This window comes from Pleurodeles waltl, chromosome 10 (genome assembly GCF_031143425.1).
Source record: "Pleurodeles waltl isolate 20211129_DDA chromosome 10, aPleWal1.hap1.20221129, whole genome shotgun sequence".
Classification (NCBI taxonomy): domain Eukaryota; kingdom Metazoa; phylum Chordata; class Amphibia; order Caudata; family Salamandridae; genus Pleurodeles; species Pleurodeles waltl.
This window is the reverse complement of record NC_090449.1, coordinates 571,240,647-571,265,137: the sequence shown is the minus strand read 5'-3', so window position 1 is coordinate 571,265,137 and position 24,491 is coordinate 571,240,647. Positions and strand designations below refer to the sequence as shown.

Genomic DNA, 24,491 nt, shown 5'->3' with positions numbered 1-24,491 from the left:
CTGTTGGCTTTTCAACTCTGAGCACTTTACCACTGCTAACCAGTGCTAAAGTGCATATGCTCTCCGTGTAAATTGTATGTAATTGGTTTATCCATGATTGGCATATTTGATTTACTAGTAAGTCCCTAGTAAGGTGCACTAGAGGTGCCAGGGCCTGTAAATCAAATGCTACTAGTGGGCCTGCAGCACTGGTTGTGCCACCCACATAAGTAGCTCTGTAATCATGTCCCAGACCTGCCACTGCAGTGTCTGTGTGTGTATTTGTACACTGTAAATTCGACTTGGCAAGTGTACCCACTTGCCAGGCCTAAACCTTCCCTTTTCTTACATGTAAGGCACCCCTAAGGTAGGCCCTAGGTAGCCCCATGGGCAGGGTGCAGTGTATGGATAAGGTAGGACATATAGTAATGTGGTTTATATGTCCTGACAGTGAAATACTGCCAATTTCGTTTTTCACTGTTGCATGGCCTGTCTCTCTCATAGGATAATATGGGGGCTACCTTTAAATATGATTAAAGTGTAGATTCCCCTAGAGAGTAGATGGACATGTGGAGTTTGGGTTCCCTCAACTCACAATTAATACATCTTTTAGTAAAGTTGATTTTAAGATTGTGCGTTTGAAAATGCCACTTTTAGAAAGTGAGCATTTTCTTGCTTAAACCATTCTGTGACTCTGCCTTGTTTGTGGATTCCCTGTCTGGGTCAGTTTGACAGTTGGGTTGTTTTTCACCTTGCACTAGACAGTGACACAAAGGGGGCTGGGGTGTAACCTGCATTTCCTGATAGCCATCTCTGCTAGGAGGGAGGGGTGGAGTGGTCACTCTCATCTGAAAGGACTGTGCCTGCCTTTGACAATGCCGGCTCCAACCCCCTGGTGTGTGTCTGAGGCCTTGCCTGGGCAAGGCAGGATTTCACAAGTAGGTGTGAGTCCCCTTTGAAGAAAGGTGACTTCAAAGACTAAAATGGTTATAAGAAGGGCACCCAAATCTACAGACTTTAGAAACACTTCTGGAACCAAGAGGAACCTCTGCCTGGAGAAGAGCTGATAGCTGAGGAAGAAGTGCTGCCCTGCCTGTGACTGTGCTTTGTGGAGCTTTCCTGCAGTGCTGCTTCTGCCAGAGTAAGAGGGCAAAGACTGGACTTTGTGTGCCTTCCATCTTGTGAAGAAATCTCCAAGGGCTTGAGTTAGAGCTTGCCTCCTGTTGTTTGAAGTCTCAGGGACAGCAAAGACTTCTCTCTGCCAGTACCTGGAGTCTCTGGAGAGACTCCTGCTCTGACAAGTGGTGCCCTATCCAGTCCCTGGGCCCTTGAAAGGAAAGCTGGTGGAAATCCAAGGAAATCGACTTCGGACGACTCCGGACCGACGCCGCTGCTGAATCCGGTAACGCCGCCTTCACCTGACGCCGTGACCTTCGCTGGAACGCGACGCTCTTCGCAGGCCAGACGCCGCAGCAGCTTCGCTGAAGTCCGCGACTCCGTGGAAGTCACCGCACCACGTCGTGACCGACGCCGCTCAAAGTGCGCGGATTCAACGCTTCGCACAGACGCCGCGATCCCCGACTTCGCGCATCGGCTTGTTTTCACTCTTTACCAAAGGTACTGTACTTGGGGGTCTACAGGACTCTGTGTCGGCTTGTTGGGAACGACTCTGTCACGACGCCGTGTTAACATCTCATCGAAGCATTTTTGTTTCTAAGCGCTATTTTTGAGTTTAATCTTTAAAAATTCATAATTTGACTTGTGTATGTCGGATTTTTGTCGTTTTGGTCTTGTTTTGTTTAGATAAATATTTACTATTTTTCTAAACTGGTGTTGTGTCCTTTGGTAGTGTTTTCATTAAGTTACTGTGGGTGTTGGTACAAATACTTTACACCTAGCACTCTGGAGTTAAGCCTACTGCTCTGCCAAGCTACCAAGGGTGTAAGCAGGGGTTATCTGAGGGTGATTCTCTTTTACCCTGACTAGAGAGAGGGTCCTTGCTTGAACAGGGGGTAACCTGACTGTCAACCAAAGACCCCATTTCTAACATTAGTGATCAGCGGTTGGGATTTGGACTTGTATTTGTACTTGACATACAGTAATTAAGTGTACACTACTGTTTTGAGTTCAGACCACTACGTGACCACATACTACTTGTCTTGTGATTCTGCTTTTTGTTCTCTGATGTCCTCCTGGAAGTATTGCTAATATTTTTGGACTTTGGTTTTTGGTTGTGAAGCCTTTGCAGAATGGAAGTCAATTTCTGGCACCTATTTATGTATAGAAAGTGGCAGCTTAAAGCATTCTGCATGGAAAGGGGACTGGCTGTGAACAAGAAATCCAGAAGGGAGGAGGACTACTCTGAGGAGGAGGGCAGTGGCCCTGAGGAGGGAACAGAAAGAGATGACTGGCTCCTAGCTCGAATCCAGAGTCTGGAAGAGCTAGATGCAGAGCCTGAGAGGGCTGAGGAGAAGAGAGCCTTAGTCCTGGAAAAAGAAAGGATTACTGCTCAAGAGCTGAGCTGTGAAGAGCTGAAGCTGGAGGCCATGAGGGCTGAGTCCAGTTCAGATGGTGGCAGCAAAAATCTTGTATCCAGTACTGATGAAGAAGTGCACATGCCCAGAGATGTGGTGCCCTACTTGAAGGAGGGAGTTAACACACGCCAGGAGGTTCAGGGGTATGAGGTAGCTCCAGTGATGCACAGGGTCCCTGAGGTGGATTGGGGAATTGGCATGAGGAGTCATATTCCTACTGGTGGGAGGGACACTCTATTGACTCTAGGTGAGAGTGACAGGGAGAGCGGTTCCCCCAAGGTAGAAGTCCTGGTTATGGAGTGTGAAGACATCCCAGAAGAGTGTGGGTTGAGTGTCAGGGACAGTCAGGTACTGTCTCACCAGTCTCAGGAGGGTGATGTGGGGTGCTTTTCCAAAGCAGAGTCACTGGATGGTTGGGTGAAGGGTACTTTGGTTAATTCATGTAAGGGGCTGAGTGATGTAATTGCTGGAGAGCATATGTCTAGTCCTTATTTTCCAGAGCTACGCCAACACCAGGTGGAGTGTGAGTTCTCTGACCCCAGGGAGCTTACAATGGAGGCAGACCTCTTGGTGAGTACCAGAGAGTCTGAAGAGGCATTTGGGGGGGGCTCCTGAGAGGAGTGGTCTAGGTATTTCCCAACCAGGTGAGGTAGGGAAGGATTGTAGTGTCCCAGGTAGGTCCCAGTGTAGTGGGATGGGTGAGGGACCCCATGTCCAGTCTCTGAGGAGAGGGAATGGGGATGGGCTGAGGTCCAAGGTGCCCGAGATCCGGTCCCAGGTCCTGGAGGGTTCCATGAGGGAACACCAGGAGGGGAGCCTAGCCTGTACCATAGGGCCATCTGTTGAGTGAGATCCCACAGTGTCAGGAGAACTTGGGGGGGCGGCTGTAGCCAGCGTCCCACCAGTTCTGGTGTCTGGCAGTACCACTCCTAGTGAGGGGGTGCAGAAGTCCAGACAGAGGGTTGAGAGGGGGATGCGGACCCCAGTGGAGAACCTGGAGGGTCAGGGGTCAGCTCTGAGAGCAGAGCCCCCCAGGAATTACCTTTGTGAGACCATTTCTGGGTTGGGGGGAATCCAGCCTCTGTCAGATGGGCAGAGGTCAGGAGACCTGCGCCAGCCAGACTCTTGTGTGGCCCTTGGGGACAGTGTGTCCCTTGAGGGGGGTAAGTGTGCCCCCCTGGAAGTCCTGGTGTGCCAGGCAGTGGTTCAACCGCAGGGTGGTGACTCTGGGTTGAATGATCAGTTTCAGGAGGTAAACTCTGACCTGGTGGGGGGTAAGTGTGCTCCCAAGGAAGTCCTGGTGCACCAGGCAGTGGTTCAACCGCAGGGGGGTGACCCTGGGTTGGATGACCAGGTTCAGAGGGTAAACTCTGACCTGGTGGGGGGTAGGTATGCCCCCCAGGAATTCCTGGGTTGCCAGGCAGTGGTCCAGTCTGTGGGTACAGACCCTGGGCTGGAGGATCAGGTGCAGGGGATAAGCCCTGACCTGAAGGGGGGGGGGGTGGTTTGCCCAATCACCCCCCCCCGGTGTGATTTCAAGGGGTACTCTCCCTGAGGGGTGGGTGCAGAACCCTGAGAGTAGGGGAAGGGGAGAGAAAGACTCACCCCTGACCCCAGAGCAATCTAAGGGTACAGACTCTGGATTGGAAGGCCAGGTTCAGGGTGTCCCCCCTGACCTGGAGGAAGGGGCTACTGCTAACAGTGCCCCTACCATGTTGTCTTCTGGGGGGGCCACTCCTAGTTGGGTGGTTCAGGACCCCAGAAGAGAGGGCAGGGGGAGGGAAGCCTCACCCCTGGCCCTGGTCCAACCTGAAGGTACAGACCCCAGGTTGGAGGATCAGTTGCAGGTTAACATCCCTGCACTGGTGGAAGAATTGTGCAGGACTGCTTCTACAAGCACCCTGAAAATTTTTACTCTGGGGGTGCCGCTCCTGGAGGGAGGGTACAGAGCCCCAGAGGGGAGGACCAGGGCCAGGTTATCTTCTCTGACCTGGTGGAAGGGAGAGTGGTCAAAGGGTGTCAGGCACCTGGGGCTACTGCCCCCCACTCTCCGCAGTCACAGTGCTTGGAGAGGCCTGAGGTTGGGCTCTCATTCCTGACAGTTGTCTGGGGCCACTGTGGCTTGCTGTCCTGGTGGACAGAGTTCTCCCTGGGGGGGGGAACGAGAGTCACACCCCGGGGGTGGAGTGGGCAACACCACTGTGTTGGCCCTGGTGGTACTATCTGCCCATTGCAATACATCTGTGAGCAAAGTTAAGTTAGGTGCTGCACAGATGGTGTCTGTAGTTGTGGAGAAGGGTTCCCCATGGGTTAGCTTAGTGGGCCCTGAGAGTATGGACAGAGGGATCCAACTGGAGTCAGGAAGGCGTAGAACTGGAACATGCCCCTGCTGTTGTGGGCCTGGGTCCTTGTTCTATCGCCCCAATCAGGGAAGTACATCAAGGTATTGATTGTTCTCCCCTGGCTTTAGGCTGGTAGGGGGTCGTGTTGGACTTTTGCTTATGCAGGGTCATCCCCAGTCCTGTCCAGTAATATAATGCTACTGGGAGAAGGTGTTGGCAGAGCTATATATGGTGGTTGGGGTGACACTGGAAATGTTGCCTAAGATGGTCGTGTTGGGGTTAATGGAGGGGACGGAGGGTTCCCGAGTGGATAAACAATTGGTGGGAATGGCTTTTATGATTGCAAAGCTATACATTGCAAGACACAGGCTAGCGAGCGCCCCCACACTCCCACCACGGTGATGCAATGGAAGTGAGGAGTGGACTGGTGTGCCCAAATGGAGAGACCTGTCTTCGAGGCCAGAAGATGCCCACAGAAACATAATAAAATTTGGTCCAAATGGATGGGAGGTCCGGGGTGGAAACCGAAGGGAACCTGCACTATTAAAACACACATATTGTTCTACTCTAAATGAGAAATATATCTGTAACATGGGTCTTGGGAATTGGTCCTGTACGGGGCACAGGCATATGTATACTTGTGTTGAGTATGCGCTGATGTGACGAGTTGTATGCTTCTGTTGAAAAAACTAATAAAATTGGTTCTAAAAATGTAATTAAGGACAGAATGGTTCAATGATTTTTTACAATCCCTACAGTCATAGTGACGGAATTGCAAGGTAGTAACATCCGCATGGATGACTCATCTTTCCTTTGGTCCAAAATATAGAGCTTGCGGGGTCGTGCTTCATGCTGTGTCCCTTGCGATATGCACTTTCTGGATTGCATAGAAGTATACAAATAAACACAAACAGAATCATTTCTGAGCGGGGCTCGGAAAGTGCACAGATCACTACAGTATAATAAGTTATAAATTAATGGTGCTTCTCTCTAGTACCCATATGTGACACGCTGTGTAATCCATCATTCACGGAGTATCCACCGGCTCCCTTTATTGCCCATTGCGCTTCTCTCAAGAACCATGGGCCAGATGTACGAAAGGATTTTACCCATTCTGTATCTTTGGGAAAAAGCTTTCGTACATTTGGCCCCATGTGTGGGAGTTTTTAATCTTTCCAAATTCCGTTTCCAGTCTTACATGCAGTTGTGGAATACCGTTTACTCATTGCATCATCAATAACTTTATGGGAATGTATCTTTCATAGAATGGTTCTGATGTCCTTAGGAGATGACATTCTCCACCATCACTGATTTTAGGTTTCACCTACAGATAGCTTTAGGTGTTTCTGAAGACCTCATACAAGACACACTTCCCAAAGACATGTACACACACACAGTACGTACGTACACACAAATACACAACCACAACACATCATACTCAAATGCAACACACCACACACACACACGTGTGCACGCACACACACACTGGCTACAGTGGTTCAGCCGGCTTTACCCCCTGGTTGACAGGATCAATATAATTTCCTGCATTTGAGATGTTGCTGTTCATTGGATGGTCTGGCTGCTGTGGGCCAAAGTGTCCCATTTGCAGTGGCGCTGGATGGCTTTTTGTGGACTTGTTTGCGCCCTCCATTTTACTTGGGAAGAATCATTCTTGGATGAAGGTTAAGTGACCAGGTCCTGTGTATGCTATAATCATGTTTCTTCTTTTTTTGCCTCTGCATCTCCTTTCACTTGCAGTAGCACAGTTTCTGTAGGTCAAGTGTTCCTATCTGGCGCCTTGGGGTTAGACGATTTAGGCCCATATTTATGGATTTTGACGCAGACTTGCGGCAAAATCCATTGCGCCTGCTAGCGTCATTCGATAGTGTCAGCCGGGTGTCATATTAATGGAATGGCGAACGATGGCGCAAAGGACAGGCTAGCGTCTACATAAAAGACACTAGCCAGGGAGGGGCAGGAGGGGAAAAGTGGGCCAGGAATGTTGCTAGGCCGGTTAGCAGCGATAAATATGCCGCTAACCAGACTAGTGTAATTTCCTGATGCACTACCACCCAAACATGACTCCTGTCTTAGTAAAGACAGGAGTCATGCCCACCACCCCATTGGTCAGCCCCGGGAACCAGTGTCCCCTGGGCATGTCCATCATACCCAATGCCAGGCATGGGGCCCCATGTACAGGGCCCCCAATGGCACTGAAATAAAGAAAATATATCTATACTTACATCCCCCATCCTATGGTGTCCCTCTGGTGTGGATGGGGGTGTTCCTGGGGCTTGGGTTGGGTCAAGAGGTCCCCTAACTCCTGGTCAGACCCAGGCGTTAAATAATGGTGCTAAGCAGGTGTAGCACCATTATTTGGGTCTGCCTACTCCATGCGCCTCATTTTTGCGCCGGAGTATAAATCAGGTGCTGACGGTTAGTGTGATATTGTGGACGGGAACGCTTACTTTGCATCTAATTAGCGCAAGGTAGTTTGCCGCATTCACAATATGGCATCAAGCCCTATATTTTGATGCTAGACAGGTCTGCGTCAAAATCTAAATATTGAGTTAACTTTGCACCGTTTTAGCTTAAAAATAAATGATGCTAAAACGGTGCAAAGCAAGTATAAGTATGCACCTTAGACTTTGGGCTGGGGCATATGGGACTATCATGCTTGACTAGTTGTACTGTTTCGCACCAGAATTAAGCATTGTTTGCCATCCAGACCCGTGCCTTCCTCTTCCCAGGGTAATTCGTCACTGATTTGTCTTTTTAACTTGCTTGACCATTCTTCCATACTTGGTAGAGTTCGAGGTTGAATCGACATCTCTGGCTCAGGTTGTTAGGACTGATCTCAAGTTTTATTTTCCAGCCTCTCCTCGTTGTCATTCACCTCAATAAGCCCACAGCCATCCATTATATATCCTAACACACACTGGGGGTCCTTCTGAGACTGGGTAAAAAAAGGTTCCTCTGGTCTGTCCCTATTACACCACTGCCATGCCGTGGCCCTTTTGTCCATGATGCATATCTTCTGGAAGAGATTCTTACTTTCGATAAACTAGGTGGGTTGCCTGGTATTCCAATGGACTCTAGACCTGGGGCGCTCAGTGAGTGTGGATCCTATCTCCTTTGTGGACATAACTCACAAATACCTATCCTGTGCTTTGTCTCTGATTCAAGACTCCCATTTCTCAAATGGGATATTTTAACTATGCTGTATCTTTGAAAGTCAAGCTGGTTGCGACCATTCGCAGTTTACTTATGAATACGATAGGCACAGGTGTCACAGGTAGGCATGCGAAGTGCAAATTGTCACCGTGTCAATTACACAATTCTTGTACCCATTTTTTACCTTGGGTCCCTGCCACTGCCATGCCACCAGACGGCGTTTGTGGTTTGCGCCCCTATATGACTAAATGTGTCCAGAATCTTAACTTTCATGCGACGAGAACATATCCTGTAGAAAATGTACAGTGCTTAACTAATGTCTTCGGATTGGGTCTAGTTGTTACTGATTGGATAATGTTATTTATCTCTTCTTTATAGACATTTCGACAGGGGTATCAATGACTGGCTGTGCAAGTAAGTGTAATGTATCTACTTATACAATGTTCATGATCAAAATGTCTCTTTGACTTATTGATTGTTGAAACGTGGCCTCAACCGCGAGTGAGCCAAACAAGGATGAAGTAGTTACTGTACTCTGTGTCTGTCAATACCATGATTTGAGTATTTTCTGGGCACTGTAAATACCTCCTGTTGGCCCTAATAACCAACAAATGATGCCCGTATCCGTATATATCAGATACAACTTGCAGCGTGTGTGGTAATACTGTGGAACTCATAATTCTGATATGTGCGGTAACAGGAGTTTAACAGGCAGTTTGCTCTATGTCTTAGTCGTGTATTTCTTTGTATAAATACGTCTTATTTTCTGCAAAGGCTGATGTAACAAGCATTGGCACAACCTTTAAAACTGTCTTTGTTCTAAACCATGCAAGGTTGGAAATCACTAGAGGCATACACAGAGTACATACATACAGTCACACTTGCCAATATTACATGTGGAGACACAGGACACATACAGAAAGGCTCATATGTTCACTGAGACAATACTACAGGCATATATGCACATGCCCACAGCATTGCAAAATGATATAAAACTAATCTGGGTAAAACTAACTTTTACATGTACAATTCTAGGAAGTTACAATACCATAATACTGCAAGTAAAGAGTTTGCATTCTAAACTAGCTGTTGTGGAACTGAACTGAGGAGAGCAACTATAATTTACATAATGTAGTAGATCCTCTGAAATATGTTGACGCAAGGTTTTGTGATTGTCAGATTCCTCATCATAGGTGGAAAGTCTGGGGTCTGAGTAAATTATGCCCTTTCCCAGCCAGGAGCCCAGTTTTATTAACATGTTTTTTACCTGGATTGGGTTACTTTTTTAACACATTCCAGACGCAAAATCTATTATGGTATTTACTAAGCCACGCAAAACACTAATTTGTGTAGCTTTTCATGGCTTTTTTTTAATAATAAGTAATTCAATACAGAACATGGCAATGCCTTGAGCTACCTTGCATCTGGTAGGCATTATCATGGGTGGAGCATGGGTGCTCCCCTGCACCCACCCCCTATTTTGACACAAACTCATATATACTAAAGACTTGAAAGCATAGATTTGCCCCAAAATGGTGTGCCTAGCTGAGACTGGCGTAACAAGGAAAAACATCATTATTTCTCCTTGTTACTTCCTCTTGGCATGTATAATCCAGTCTGCAATTATACACAGAGCAGTAAGTCTCAAAGGATACTGTTTGTGTAGGAAGGTATGCCTTCTTGCAGCAAAATTACTCTGATCACAGCACACCTGTGACAAGACGCAAGTGCACCTGCGTTGGCCACTAGGCAGCCACAAGTACACCAGAACTTGAAGAGAACTGAACCGTGCAATATTTTTGTAAATATGGCGCAGTTCCTGCTCTCTTCCATTCACGCAATGCAGCACAGCATCCTAACTTGCTTATTAAATCTGGCCCAGTGTTTCTATGGCTGCCACATGAAAGTGTTACTGATCAAGATGAATTATACTTTCAGCGTTCACTCCTGTCAAGTGTGTTTAATCTAAGGGTCTATATAAACCATCTGTTTAATTGGACATATCTCAATGTAGGTATGCTCTATAACGTTTTTTGCCATATAACCTTCTGAAATGCTCGGTAAACTGAATTTCCAAATGTTATAGTAAAATTACAATTACTGAAAGCACACCTAGTAGCTGATTGCAGAGTAAATTGGAAGAAGTGGAACGATGCGTGTCTTGGACACCATGGATGTCAAGAATAAGCATATTAAATATGTACCATTCTTTAGAGTTGGTGAATCACTTACTTAATATGTCATGTTTTGTAAAGTCAGCAAGCAGCTGCTTCAAACAAATGAAACAAAAAAAGTGGACATCAGTGCCTATTTGAGCTCATCTCACTTCTGCAGAAATAAAATAGCCAGATGACTTGGTGCAATGTAAAAACTAGGTATGCCACGAATGACCTGTGCCAAAAGACTAATCGCTCATCAATTTTGTTAATGAAATTTACAATAAGCAAGGGATGACGAGGCTGAACCCAGCCTCTGTGTTGTTTGCATGAGCATTATGAGACCGCTAAAATTGTTTGTGCTAGACCTAAGAAAACAGCCTCTGGCAAAGACAATAGGTCTTCCAAAAGAAAGGTGAGCACAAACCTACCAGTTACATCAATGTTTGTTTTTGTTGGCCATCTGTGCACATTTTATTTTGTTGAAATTCTCGACAAGGCTTTCAGCCGTGTCAGAATAATAAAGTAAAAAAACTGCTGTGTACGCACACAGATGCATCAGGAGGAATGCTTATGCATGCTTCGTGACTCGTTGGCAATTAGATTGGCTTTGTTTTTACTTTACCGATCCAACATGACCAATGGCCATTTTAGAATGAAAAACAATAAATATAATGCAAAAAAAAAGTCAAGTAAGGGGACCACTAGTACTTTGCAACTGCGTTCCCCTTGGAATTTTTTTTAACAACCCTGGAACAGGACAGACAGGAAAGCATTTGTATTAGACAGACGAGCTGGAAGAGAGTGGGCATTTAAGCACATAGAGAGAGATAGCACAGAGGCCCTCCCAACACAATACGCATTGGCAAAGACCTGGTCTTGCCAAGCCTGTGATGTTTTTTAATTTAAATTAATTTTTGCAAACATATGAAATAACCCATTAATTGAATTCGTTCTTTTTTCGATCACTTGCAAAGCAGATCATAAAAGACACATAATACAACAAAAATTCATAAATAATTAAAAATACACAAAAAGGTCAAGGAAGCCCATACAAATCCAATACAACATGATAGAATGACTGTCAGAACCAAAGAATGACATTAAAACATCATAGAGTTATGCAGGCAAAGTGATTTTTTCAATAAAGAGCTACTGCTATGCAAACATCAAGAGAGCCCAGTTGTAGCAAATATAGCAACTCTACTCTACACCTATTAAAATTGTGCTTCCCTAAACAAAGAACGTTTAATCAAGGGGATGTAAAACCTACCAGAAAAAGACAAAGTGCAACAGGGTCCGGGGTGACATCTCATCCCAGGGGCATGTGCAAATATGAGGTTGCAAATTGCTCTTGTAGGAAACAAAGTAGCACTCTAATTGAGTCTCGCCTAAAACAGAATAGCAGCATACACTACCAAGTACTTAGTACCGCATGCAACAAACAATTTTACACAGGTGCACCCACTGCCAAACAGTATGCCCAAATAAGGTCACTTTCCAAATACATTTCCCACATATATTTCTGCAACGAGTTTTTGTGTTTTATGGGCCACATACACTAATAAAGGTTTTTGATAAATTGTTTCTAGCTCTAAATGCTTCATAAACAGCACAAAGGAAGTGATTAAAACCTTTAGACTATGGACGGTCCTGGCAAACAACACAGCATCATATGCATATAAGAGCGCTGGAACAAATCTTTTGTTAGTCCAAGGGACATCAGCCTCAAAGTTCTTTAAAGCAGCTTCTAACCCATTAATATACAGTAAAAACAAAATTTGAGCCATCACACATCCCTGGCGAACCCCACGTTGCACTGAAAAAGAGGCTGAGCACTCACCTCAATCCCCGTACCTCATGGATGCAACAAGGTCCAGATGAAGGCACCACAAAAAGGTCACCAGATCCCCCTCCAAGACCAGGATACTTAAAGTATCCCAGAGCTTGGATCAGTTCTAGCAACTGAATGTGCATCAGACATCATGAATGCCAAATGGAGGGGACTAGATTTAGCATACTTATGCTTAGATACTAGAAGGTGTAGATTTAAAATTTGTTCAGTAGTACCCAGACATTTTTTAAAGTCAATTTGGACCTCAGAGAGGTTGCTTTTTCCACGGGCCACAGGAAGAACCTGTCCAATATTGCCCTGCCAATAATTTAAAAAGTAGGATCCAATAACACGATTGAACAATAGCACTTTGGGTCCTGCGCATTGCTCTTTTTAAACACTGGTACGATGGTAGAAGAGTGCCAGGATGATGGAAACCCTACCTTACAGGCAGAATTAATGATGTTGGTAAGCAAAGGAGCCCACATCTTAATCCATAAATATCCCATCTGGGACGGGTCTTTTTTTGATGGACTATTAACAATAGCATTGAATATCATCTCATAAGAAAATTGAATGTTCAGGGGAAACATACAATCGCCAGGACCTCTTTCGTTAATGTGGTCGATGGAATGGTGATTCTGCTGCTGAAATGACTAACCCCTTTGTCTCCCTATATAATTAATGATGTTGTTAGGGGCAGAACCTGGAGAGAGGCCAGCACGTACAGCCTTCCAAAAAGCCTGCCGATCTTTAGCTTGGCAGGCATACACGACCTCAATTTCTCCATCATCATGTCAGCCTTTCTCTTCCTAAGTGCCTAGGTATAAGCCTTTCTACAAACACATATCACCTCTTGGTCCCTGGGGGTACGTTTCAGTTCCTTTCTCAGCTGATTGTTTGCTTCTCTACTTGCCTTATCAAACCTGAATTTGCTACAACTATTTTTATTTTCTGTGGGCTTCATAAGCAGCTCCCGGATATAGGAATTTAGTTCTGTGAAGCTGGCCAACCTTACATTGGGACCTGCATCCTCAGATAAGAAGTGATTAATCAGCCCCTGCACCCCTCAGTAACTTTATGCATAATCAACATCGGGTTGCAGAATGCCATACTAATTTACACCCTGCATCTTTTGTTGAGATAGGCTGCTTGCATCCCATTTTTCCCTATGGCCCTGTTACAGAAATATTCAGTGCAAGCATTACAGGTTTATGATCACTATATATGACAGGCAGCACATCTCATTGGAGACAAGTTATTGCACACTCCTAGAAATAAAAATATAATCAGTTGTGGAACCGGGCCCCCTTCCAGTATATGTTTGGACTTGGCTTGGCTAGTGCTACGTAATAACACTCTGCTAGTCGTAGGCTGTCAGAAAGGTAAGTAAAAGAACCCCCATAGGATCTATATCTATCTCAAGTCTATCATCAAAGGGATAGGGAGAGAAATTTAATGATGACAATATAGGGACAGCCCCCAACTTTGCATTAAAATCATCACCCACAAATGAATTGACTGGCAAACCCCAGCATAAATTCTTGTTGGCCACAGTGTCCACAGATCAAAAAGCTGACGAAAGACCTGGTTACTACTAACTGAGAAATCATTATTATAAAAATGTACTAAAACCAGACCAAAGTTGGAGGCCCACTTCAAATCAAAGGACTGCATACCGCCCCCACCCCCAAGACTGCAGCTTCACAATTTTGCAACCAATGTTGACATTGAACCAAGTAGCCAAACCCACCATAGCCCACTGAGAAGGTCAAGGGCTAGCATGGAGATTATAGCAAGTGTATCTATTAAAAAGGATGTCACCCGTAGCCCAGGTCTCTTGCAGAAGAATAATATTGTAGTTGTTGATGATCGCACCCCATTCTTCAATTAACATCTTTAAGACCAAACCAGCAACTTTCCAACAGAACAGTTTTAAGGAAGTGTTAGGCTGGGAAGATGACTTAGCTTTGTGATCTAAATTGTGTAGCATTTAGGGGGGATATTGACCCTCTGTCCACACCCTGCCCATCTACCACATGGGAAGAGGCAGCAGGTAAAACAGTTACTGGGTGGAAGCTACACTGCTCACTCGGCGGACCCAGGTTTTCAGAGTGATTTGAGGTTGGAAGAGGGCACATGCTTTGGGGAGACAAACTAGAAATCTCAGAGTTTCCAGAGTGATACGAGTGGAGACGAAAGTTCATACTTTGGGACACAAACTAGTGATCACGGAGGCATCACAAGGGCCCAAAACAATGATACCATTATGCCCCTCAGTGCCCCATCAGTCATTATCTTCAAGGCCAGGAAGAGCCATAAATTTGTTTTTAGTCACAAATTGGTCTGCATAGAACAGAGGCTGGAGAGGAATTTTCCTGTTAATGCAACCTTCTTTAACTGGATCCAAATGCTGATATAGGAATCCCTGAGATAAAATCCTTACTGGCCCGGGCGGTGCCTGCACTTGCTTGAGCCAAAATGTTTCCAGCAGCCATGGGATGACAAAAGTTGACAATGATACAATCCCCTGGATTCTTCTTAGGCAGGGCACCCACTGCTCCTACCCCTGCGTATAAAAAGGAACTCTTTGAGCAGACTGGTGCCACACTGCACATTTGAGTAGAGACAATCTGTCACCTTGTTTTTCAGCTCTGATGTGGACTCTGTAGCTTTGCAGGGCATACTAGGTACATTTGTGGGCACAACCACATATGGGCATGATTCCGGAGCGAGGTGGATCACGGAGAAGGCATTAGGATGAAACTGTGGCTTGTCAGGCAATTCTGGTTAAACTCTATGCTCCTGAAGTGGGGCCACATTTCAAACCCCTCTCCCCCGTCTGTCCCCTCTAAAATGAGCCCCAAAAGCCCCAGAAGCAAACCTAGTAGTGACCCTGGTTGTGATCAGTTCATTATGGGGAGGCTGCAAGACCGTCTGGGCTGGAGTTAAGTCTGTGCAAAGTGGCTGTATTGTAGGACCCTCGGTGAGTCCCTTACTACCAGGGCTCAAAGATTCCTCGATTGTGGCAAGACGGGCATAGATAGGCCTCAACCTACCATCAAATAGGGTGGAAGGTCCCTACAATGTCCCAAAAAGATGTGTCCAAGGGAACAGTAGTGGGGGGCACGGAGGTCATACCGGAACTATCTGTGGTCAGTGGGTATTTGGGACCCCTGCTTTGGACTTTGAACTCTCTTTCAGTGTTGGCCACTGAACCATTCCCAGTACATCCTGGGCTGGACTCCACACAAGTAGGCTCAACCTCTCCCTCGATAGTGGCGCCCAACGTGATCGAGGTCTCACCAGGCAAGACAAGGTCTCTGCATTGACTGGGATGCTGTGGGCGGGGGACTGATGATTAAGATAAGTAATTGCCATCAGCAGAAAGGGAAAGACGCTGTTCAGCCAGTTCAAGTTCCTTGGAGATAACCCCAACGGCCCTAACCAGAAAGTTATCAATAGTGGTATGTCCTTGGGCCTGTGGCACAGCGAAGCTAGTTTTCAGTTTCCCCATCGTGGTGGAGCAAAGAAGGGGGGAGTGGAAAGAAGATAAAATGTAACTTTACTGTAGACTCCTGCCCGACCCCACCCTATAGCCCAAAAAATGGAGGTTACCTCCACACAATACAATATTCCACCCAGCACAGGAGCTCAAACACTGGGATGGGCTTAGGGAAACCCACATACACACAAACTACCTGAAAGTCTCTCTATTCATATATAGATGTATATATTTTTGTTAGGAATTTTTTGGAAATATCAAGCTGACGAGACAGCTAAAACTGTACCTAGACCAGTCCTAAAAATAAAAAAGCAGTGCAATAATCACGAAATGAATGTGGACTACTTTTTTAAGTAGTTCACACCCATGAAATGCCATCGGCTGATACCAATACAAACGGAGGACCATATCAGCCAATGCCCAATGCCAGCTAAACTGCAGAAGTCCATTGCTAAAACGGGCTGTCCAAAAGACCCTTTTTTGTATGTATGTATGTTTATATCTATGTTTGTATATGTATTGTATTTTGTCTTGTGTGGTAGGTGATGGCGTGAGCTCTCTCTAAAGAGCTAAAGATGTCTGTAAGCACAACCTAACTGTAGAGAGGCGCTGAGGCCTTCAACGTGGTGCCTGGGAAGGCGCGTGTAAGGAAATGCCTCCTTGGCATGGTTGCCCCCTGACTTTTTGCCTTTGCTGATGCTATGTTTACAATTGAAAGTGTGCTGAGGCCTGCTAACCAGGCCCCAGCACCAGTGTTCTTTCCCTAACCTGTACTTTTGTATCCACAATTGGCAGACCCTGGCATCCAGATAAGTCCCTTGTAACTGGTACTTCTAGTACCAAGGGCCCTGATGCCAAGGAAGGTCTCTAAGGGCTGCAGCATGTCTTATGCCACCCTGGAGACCTCTCACTCAGCACAGACACACTGCTTGCCAGCTTGTGTGTGCTAGTGAGAACAAAACGAGTAAGTCGACATGGCACTCCCCTCAGGGTGCCATGCCAGCCTCTCACTGCCTATGCAAGTATAGGTCAGTCACCCCTCTAGCAATCCTTACAGCCCTAAGGCAGGGTGCACTATACCATAGGTGAGGGTACCAGTGCATGAGCATGGTACCCCTACAGTGTCTAAACAAAACCTTAGACATTGTAAGTGCAGGGTAGCCATAAGAGTATATGGTCTGGGAGTTTGTCAAACACGAACTCCACAGCACCATAATGGCTACACTGAAAACTGGGAAGTTTGGTATCAAACTTCTCAGCACAATAAATGCACACTGATGCCAGTGTACATTTTATTGCCAAATACACCCCAGAGGGCACCTTAGAGGTGCCCCCTGAAACTTAACCGACTGTCTGTGTAGGCTGACTAGTTCCAGCAGCCTGCCACACTAGAGACATGTTGCTGGCCCCATGGGGAGAGTGCCTTTGTCACTCTGAGGCCAGTAACAAAGCCTGCACTGGGTGGAGATGCTAACACCTCCCCCAGGCAGGAGCTGTGACACCTGGCGGTGAGCCTCAAAGGCTCACCCCTTTGTCACAGCCCAGCAGGGCACTCCAGCTTAGTGGAGTTGCCCGCCCCCTCCGGCCACGGCCCCCACTTTTGGCGGCAAGGCTGGAGGGAACAAAGAAAGCAACAAGGAGGAGTCACTGGCCAGTCAGGACAGCCCCTAAGGTGTCCTGAGCTGAAGTGACTCTAACTTTTAGAAATCCTCCATCTTGCAGATGGAGGATTCCCCCAATAGGGTTAGGATTGTGACCCCCTCCCCTTGGGAGGAGGCACAAAGAGGGTGTACCCACTCTCAGGGCTAGTAGCCATTGGCTACTAACCCCCCAGACCTAAACACGCCCTTAAATTTAGTATTTAAGGGTTACCCTGAACCCTAGAAAATCAGATTCCTGCAACAACAAGAAGAAGGACTGCCTAGCTGAAAACCCCTGCAGAGGAAGACCAGAAGACAACAACTGCCTTGGCTCCAGAAACTCACCGGCCTGTCTCCTGCCTTCCAAAGAACTCTGCTCCAGCGACGCCTTCCAAAGGGACCAGCGACCTCTGAATCCTCTGAGGACTGCCCTGCTTCGACGACGACAAGAAACTCCCGAGGACAGCGGACCTGCTCCAAAAAGACTGCAACTTTATCCAAAGGAGCAGCTTTAAAGAACCCTGCAATCTCCCCGCAAGAAGCGTGAGACTTGCAACACTGCACCCGGCGACCCCGACTCGGCTGGTAGAGAACCAACACCTCAGGGAGGACCCCCGGACTACTCTACGACTGTGAGTACCAAAACCTGTCCCCCCTGACCCCCCACAGCGCCGCCTGCAGAGGGAATCCCGAGGCTTCCCCTGACCGCGACTCTCTGAAACCTAAGTCCCGACGCCTGGAAAAGACCCTGCACCCGCAGCCCCCAGGACCTGAAGGACCGGACTTTCACTGCAGAAGTGACCCCCAGGAGTCCCTCTCCCTTGCCCAAGTGGAGGTTTCCCCGAGGAAGCCCCCCCTTGCCTGCCTGCAGCGCTGAAGAGATCCCTTGATCTCTCATTGACTTCCATTGCGAACCCGACGCTTGTTCTAACACTGCACCCGGCCGCCCCTGCGCCGCTGAGGGTGAGATTTCTGTGTGGGCTTGTGTCCCCCCCGGTGCCCTACAAAACCCCCCTGGTCTGCCCTCCGAAGACGCGGGTACTTACCTGCTGGCAGACTGGAACCGGGGCACCCCCTTCTCTCCATTGAAGCCTATGCGTTTTGGGCACCACTTTGAACTCTGCACCTGACCGGCCCTGAGCTGCTGGTGTGGTAACGTTGGGGTTGCTCTGAACCCCCAACGGTGGGCTACCTTGGACCAAGAACTGAACCCTGTAAGTGTCTTACTTACCTGGTAAAACTAACAAAAACTTACCTCCCCCAGGAACTGTGAAAATTTCACTGTGTCCACTTTTAAAATAGCTATTTGTGAATAACTTGAAAAGTATACATGCAATTGAAATGATTCAAAGTTCCTAATGTACTTACCTGCAATACCTTTCGAACAAGATATTACATGTTAAATTTGAACCTGTGGTTCTTAAAATAAACTAAGAAAAGATATATTTCTAAACAAAACCTATTGGCTGGATTTGTCTCTGAGTGTGTGTACCTCATTTATTGTCTATGTGTATGTACAACAAATGCTTAACACTACTCCTTGGATAAGCCTACTGCTCGACCACACTACCACAAAATAGAGCATTAGTATTATCTATTTTTACCACTATTTTACCTCTAAGGGGAACCCTTGGACTCTGTGCATGCTATTCCTTACTTTGAAATAGCACATACAGAGCCAACTTCCTACATTGGTGGATCAGCGGTGGGGTACAAGACTTTGCATTTGCTGGACTACTCAGCCAATACCTGATCACACGACAAATTCCAAAATTGTCATTAGAAATTAATTTTTGCAATTTGAAAAGTTTTCTAAATTCTTAAAAGACCTGCTAGGGCCTTGTGTTAGATCCTGTTTAGCATTTCTTTTTGAGTTTAAAAGTTTGTAAAAGTTTGAATTAGATTCTAGAACCAGTTTTAGATTCTTAAAAAGTATTCCAACTTTTAGAAGCAAAATGTCTAGCACAGATGTGACTGTGGTGGAACTCGACACCACACCTTACCTCCATCTACAGATGAGAGAGCTAAGGTCACTCTGTAAACTAAAGAAAATAGCAATGGGCCCCAAACCTACCAAAGTACAGCTCCAGGAGCTTTTGGCAGAGTTTGAAAAGGCCAACCCCTCTGAGGATGGCAACTCAGAGGATGAAGATAGTGACTTGGAGGGAAATTCCCCCCCTCCAGTCCTACTTAGGGAGAGCAGGGCTTCTCAAGCCCTGACTCCACAAATAATAGTCAGAGATGCTGGGTCCCTCACAGGCGGGACCAACAACTCTGAAATCACTGAGGATAACCCCAGTGAAGAGGACATCCAGTTAGCCAGGATGGCCAAAAGATTGGCTTTGGAAAGACAGATCCTAGCCATAGAGAGGGAAAGACAAGAGATGGGCCTAGGACCCATCAATGGTGGCAGCAACATAAATAGGGTCAGAGATTCTCCTGACATGTTGAAAATCCCTAAAGGGATTGTAACTAAATATGAAGATGGTGATGACATCACCAAATGGTTCACAGCTTTTGAGAGGGCTTGTGTAACCAGAAAAGTGAACAGATCTCACTGGGGTGCTCTCCTTTGGGAAATGTTCACAGGAAAGTGTAGGGATAGACTCCTCACACTCTCTGGAAAAGATGCAGAATCTTATGACCTCATGAAGGGTACCCTGATTGAGGGCTTTGGATTCTCCACTGAGGAGTATAGGATTAGATTCAGGGGGGCTCAAAAATCCTCGAGCCAGACCTGGGTTGACTTTGTAGACTACTCAGTAAAAACACTAGATGGTTGGATTCAAGGCAGTGGTGTAAGTAATTATGATGGGCTGTACAATTTATTTGTGAAGGAACACCTGTTAAGTAATTGTTTCAATGATAAACTGCATCAGCATCTGGTAGACCTAGGACCAATTTCTCCCCAAGAATTGGGAAAGAAGGCGGACCATTGGGTCAAGACAAGGGTGTCCAAAACTTCCACAGGGGGTGACCAAAAGAAAGGGGTCACAAAACCTCCCCAGGGGAAAGGTGGTGAGACAGCCAAAAATAAAAATAGTAAAGAGTCTTCTACAGGCCCCCAAAAACCTGCACAGGAGGGTGGGCCCAGAGCCTCTTCACAAACCAATCCTGGGTACAAGGGTAAAAACTTTGATCCCAAAAAGGCCTGGTGTCGAAACTGTAGTCAGTCTGGACACCAAACTGGAGACAAGGCCTGTCCCAAGAAAAGTTCCACTCCAAACTCCAATCCAGGTAACACTGGAATGGCTAGTCTCCAAGTGGGATCAACAGTGTTCCCAGAGCAAATCAGGGTCCACACTGAAGCTACTCTAGTCTCTGAGGGTGGGGTGGATTTAGCCACACTAGCTGCCTGGCCTCCTAACATGCAAAAATACAGGCAGCAGCTCTTTATTAATGGGACAAGTGTAGAGGGCCTGAGGGATACAGGTGCCAGTGTCACCATGGTGACAGAGAAACTGGTTTCCCCTGGCCAATACCTGACTGGAAAAACTTATACAGTCACCAACGCTGACAATCAGACTAAAGCACATCCCATGGCAATGGTAACTTTAGAATGGGGAGGGGTCAATGGCCTGAAACAGGTGGTGGTCTCCTCAAACATCCCAGTAGACTGTCTGCTTGGAAATGACCTGGAGTCCTCAGCATGGGCTGAGGTAGAACTAAAAACCCATGCAGCCATGCTGGGTATCCCTGAACTGGTGTGTGTAAAAACAAGAGCACAATGCAAGGCACAGGGTGAAAAAGTAGAGCTGGAGTCTGGAAAAATGGCCCAGCCTACCAAGAGAAAAGGAAAGTCAGTTGGGAAACCAACTGCAACACAGTCAGAAAAAGAGAACCTCTCTTCTCAGGAAGAAGTTCTGCCCTCTGAGGGAACTGAGCCTTTGGAGCTTGAACCTTATCAGGTTGAGCTCTTAGGCCCAGGGGGACCCTCAAGGGAAGAGCTGTGTAAGGGACAAGAAACCTGTCCCTCTCTTGAAGGCCTTAGGCAGCAAGCTGCTGCAGAGTCCAAGGGCAAGAAAAATGGAACACATAGGGTCTATTGGGAAGATGGACTCCTGTACACTGAGGCCAGAGACCCCAAACCTGGTGCCACTAGGAGAGTGGTAGTGCCTCAGTCGTTCAGAGAGTTTATTCTGACCTTAGCCCATGATATTCCCCTTGCTGGGCATTTGGGACAAACCAAGACGTGGGAGAGGTTAGTCAACCACTTCTACTGGCCCAATATGTCCCAGAAGGTTAAGGAGTTTTGCCTCTCCTGCCCCACCTGTCAATCCAGTGGTAAGACAGGTGGGCACCCAAAGGCCCCCCTCATTCCACTTCCAGTGGTGGGGGTCCCCTTTGAAAGAGTGGGTGTGGACATAGTTGGTCCACTAGAACCTCCCACAGCCTCAGGAAATATGTACATCCTAGTAGTAGTGGATCATGCTACTAGGTATCCTGAAGCTATTCCCCTTAGGTCGACTACTGCCCCTGCAGTAGCCAAGGCCCTCATTGGTATCTTTACCAGAGTGGGTTTCCCTAAGGAGGTGGTGTCTGACAGAGGTACCAACTTCATGTCAGCATACCTAAAACACATGTGGAATGAGTGTGGGGTGACTTACAAATTCACTACACCATACCATCCACAAACTAATGGCTTAGTTGAGAGATTCAACAAGACATTAAAAGGCATGATCATGGGGCTCCCAGAAAAACTCAAAAGGAGATGGGATGTCCTCTTGCCATGTCTGCTTTTTGCTTACAGAGAGGTGCCACAGAAGGGAGTAGGATTCTCACCCTTTGAACTTCTGTTTGGTCACCCTGTAAGGGGACCACTTGCTCTTGTTAAAGAAGGCTGGGAGAGACCTCTTCATGAGCCTAAACAAGACATAGTGGACTATGTACTTGGCCTTCGCTCTAGAATGGCAGAGTACATGGAAAAGGCAACCAAAAACCTTGAGGCCAGCCAACAGCTCCAGAAGTTTTGGTATGACCAAAAGGCTGCAATGGTTGAGTTCCAACCAGGGCAGAAAGTCTGGGTTCTGGAGCCTGTGGCTCCCAGGGCACTTCAGGACAAATGGAGTGGCCCTTACCCAGTGCTAGAAAGGAAGAGTCAGGTCACCTACCTGGTGGACCTGGGCACAAGCAGGAGCCCCAAGAGGGTGACCCATGTGAACCGCCTTAAGCTCTTCCATGACAGGGCTGATGTAAATCTGTTGATGGTAACAGATGAGGATCAAGAGGCAGAGAGTGAACCTCTCCCTGATCTTCTATCATCAGACCCAACAGATGGCTCAGTAGATGGAGTGATCTACTCAGACACCCTCTCTGGCCAACAGCAAGCTGATTGTAGGAGAGTCCTACAACAGTTTCCTGAACTCTTCTCCTTAACCCCTGGTCAGAAACACCTGTGTACCCATGATGTGGACACAGGAGACAGCATGCCTGTCAAAAACAAAATCTTTAGACAGTCTGACCATGTTAAGGAAAGCATCAAGGTGGAAGTCCACAAGATGCTGGAATTGGGAGTAATTGAGCGCTCTGACAGCCCCTGGGCTAGCCCAGTGGTCTTAGTCCCCAAACCTCACACCAAAGATGGAAAGAAAGAGATGAGGTTTTGTGTGGACTACAGAGGGCTCAACTCTGTCACCAAGACAGATGCTCATCCAATTCCTAGAGCTGATGAGCTCATAGACAAATTAGGTGCTGCCAAATTCTTAAGTACCTTTGACTTGACAGCAGGGTACTGGCAAATAAAAATGGCACCTGGAGCAAAAGAGAAAACAGCATTCTCCACCCCTGATGGGCATTATCAGTTTACTGTTATGCCCTTTGGTTTAAAGAATGCCCCTGCCACCTTCCAAAGGTTGGTGAATCAAGTCCTTGCTGGTTTGGAGTCCTTTAGCACAGCTTATCTTGATGATATTGCTGTCTTTAGCTCCACCTGGCAGGATCACCTGGTCCACCTGAAGAAGGTTTTGAAGGCTCTGCAATCTGCAGGCCTCTCTATCAAGGCATCCAAATGCCAGATAGGGCAGGGAACTGTGGTTTACTTGGGCCACCTTGTAGGTGGAGGCCAAGTTCAGCCACTCCAACCCAAGATCCAGACTATTCTGGACTGGGTAGCTCCAAAAACCCAGACTCAAGTCAGGGCATTCCTTGGCTTGACTGGGTATTACAGGAGGTTTGTGAAGGGATATGGATCCATTGTGACAGCCCTCACTGAACTCACCTCCAAGAAAATGCCCAAGAAAGTGAACTGGACTGTGGAATGCCAACAGGCCTTTGACACCCTGAAACAGGCAATGTGCTCAGCACCAGTTCTAAAAGCTCCATATTATTCTAAGCAGTTCATTGTGCAGACAGATGCCTCTGAACATGGGATAGGGGCAGTTTTGTCCCAAACAAATGATGATGGCCTTGACCAGCCTGTTGCTTTCATTAGCAGGAGGTTACTCCCCAGGGAGCAGCGTTGGAGTGCCATTGAGAGGGAGGCCTTTGCTGTGGTTTGGTCCCTGAAGAAGCTGAGACCATACCTCTTTGGGACTCACTTCCTAGTTCAAACTGACCACAGACCTCTCAAATGGCTGATGCAAATGAAAGGTGAAAATCCTAAACTGTTGAGGTGGTCCATCTCCCTACAGGGAATGGACTTTATAGTGGAACACAGACCTGGGACTGCCCATGCCAATGCAGATGGCCTTTCCAGGTTCTTCCACTTAGAAAATGAAGACTCTCTTGGGAAAGGTTAGTCTCATCCTCTTTCGTTTGGGGGGGGGTTGTGTAAGGAAATGCCTCCTTGGCATGGTTGCCCCCTGACTTTTTGCCTTTGCTGATGCTATGTTTACAATTGAAAGTGTGCTGAGGCCTGCTAACCAGGCCCCAGCACCAGTGTTCTTTCCCTAACCTGTACTTTTGTATCCACAATTGGCAGACCCTGGCATCCAGATAAGTCCCTTGTAACTGGTACTTCTAGTACCAAGGGCCCTGATGCCAAGGAAGATCTCTAAGGGCTGCAGCATGTCTTATGCCACCCTGGAGACCTCTCACTCAGCACAGACACACTGCTTGCCAGCTTGTGTGTGCTAGTGAGAACAAAACGAGTAAGTCGACATGGCACTCCCCTCAGGGTGCCATGCCAGCCTCTCACTGCCTATGCAAGTATAGGTCAGTCACCCCTCTAGCAGGCCTTACAGCCCTAAGGCAGGGTGCACTATACCATAGGTGAGGGTACCAGTGCATGAGCATGGTACCCCTACAGTGTCTAAACAAAACCTTAGACATTGTAAGTGCAGGGTAGCCATAAGAGTATATGGTCTGGGAGTTTGTCAAACACGAACTC

The 24,491-nt window shown here is 47.0% G+C and overlaps 1 protein-coding gene across 3 annotated transcripts in view; it reads left to right on the top strand.

Moving 5' to 3' along the window:
* Positions 1 to 24,491, top strand: part of HHATL (hedgehog acyltransferase like) — a 337,378-nt gene that overhangs the window by 98,378 nt on the left and 214,509 nt on the right. For all 3 annotated transcript variants that reach the window (XM_069211017.1, XM_069211018.1, XM_069211019.1), the window contains exon 9: positions 8,408 to 8,443. In XM_069211017.1, coding sequence (XP_069067118.1) covers positions 8,408 to 8,443 — 36 coding nt within the window. The remainder of the gene's footprint in view (positions 1 to 8,407; positions 8,444 to 24,491) is intronic.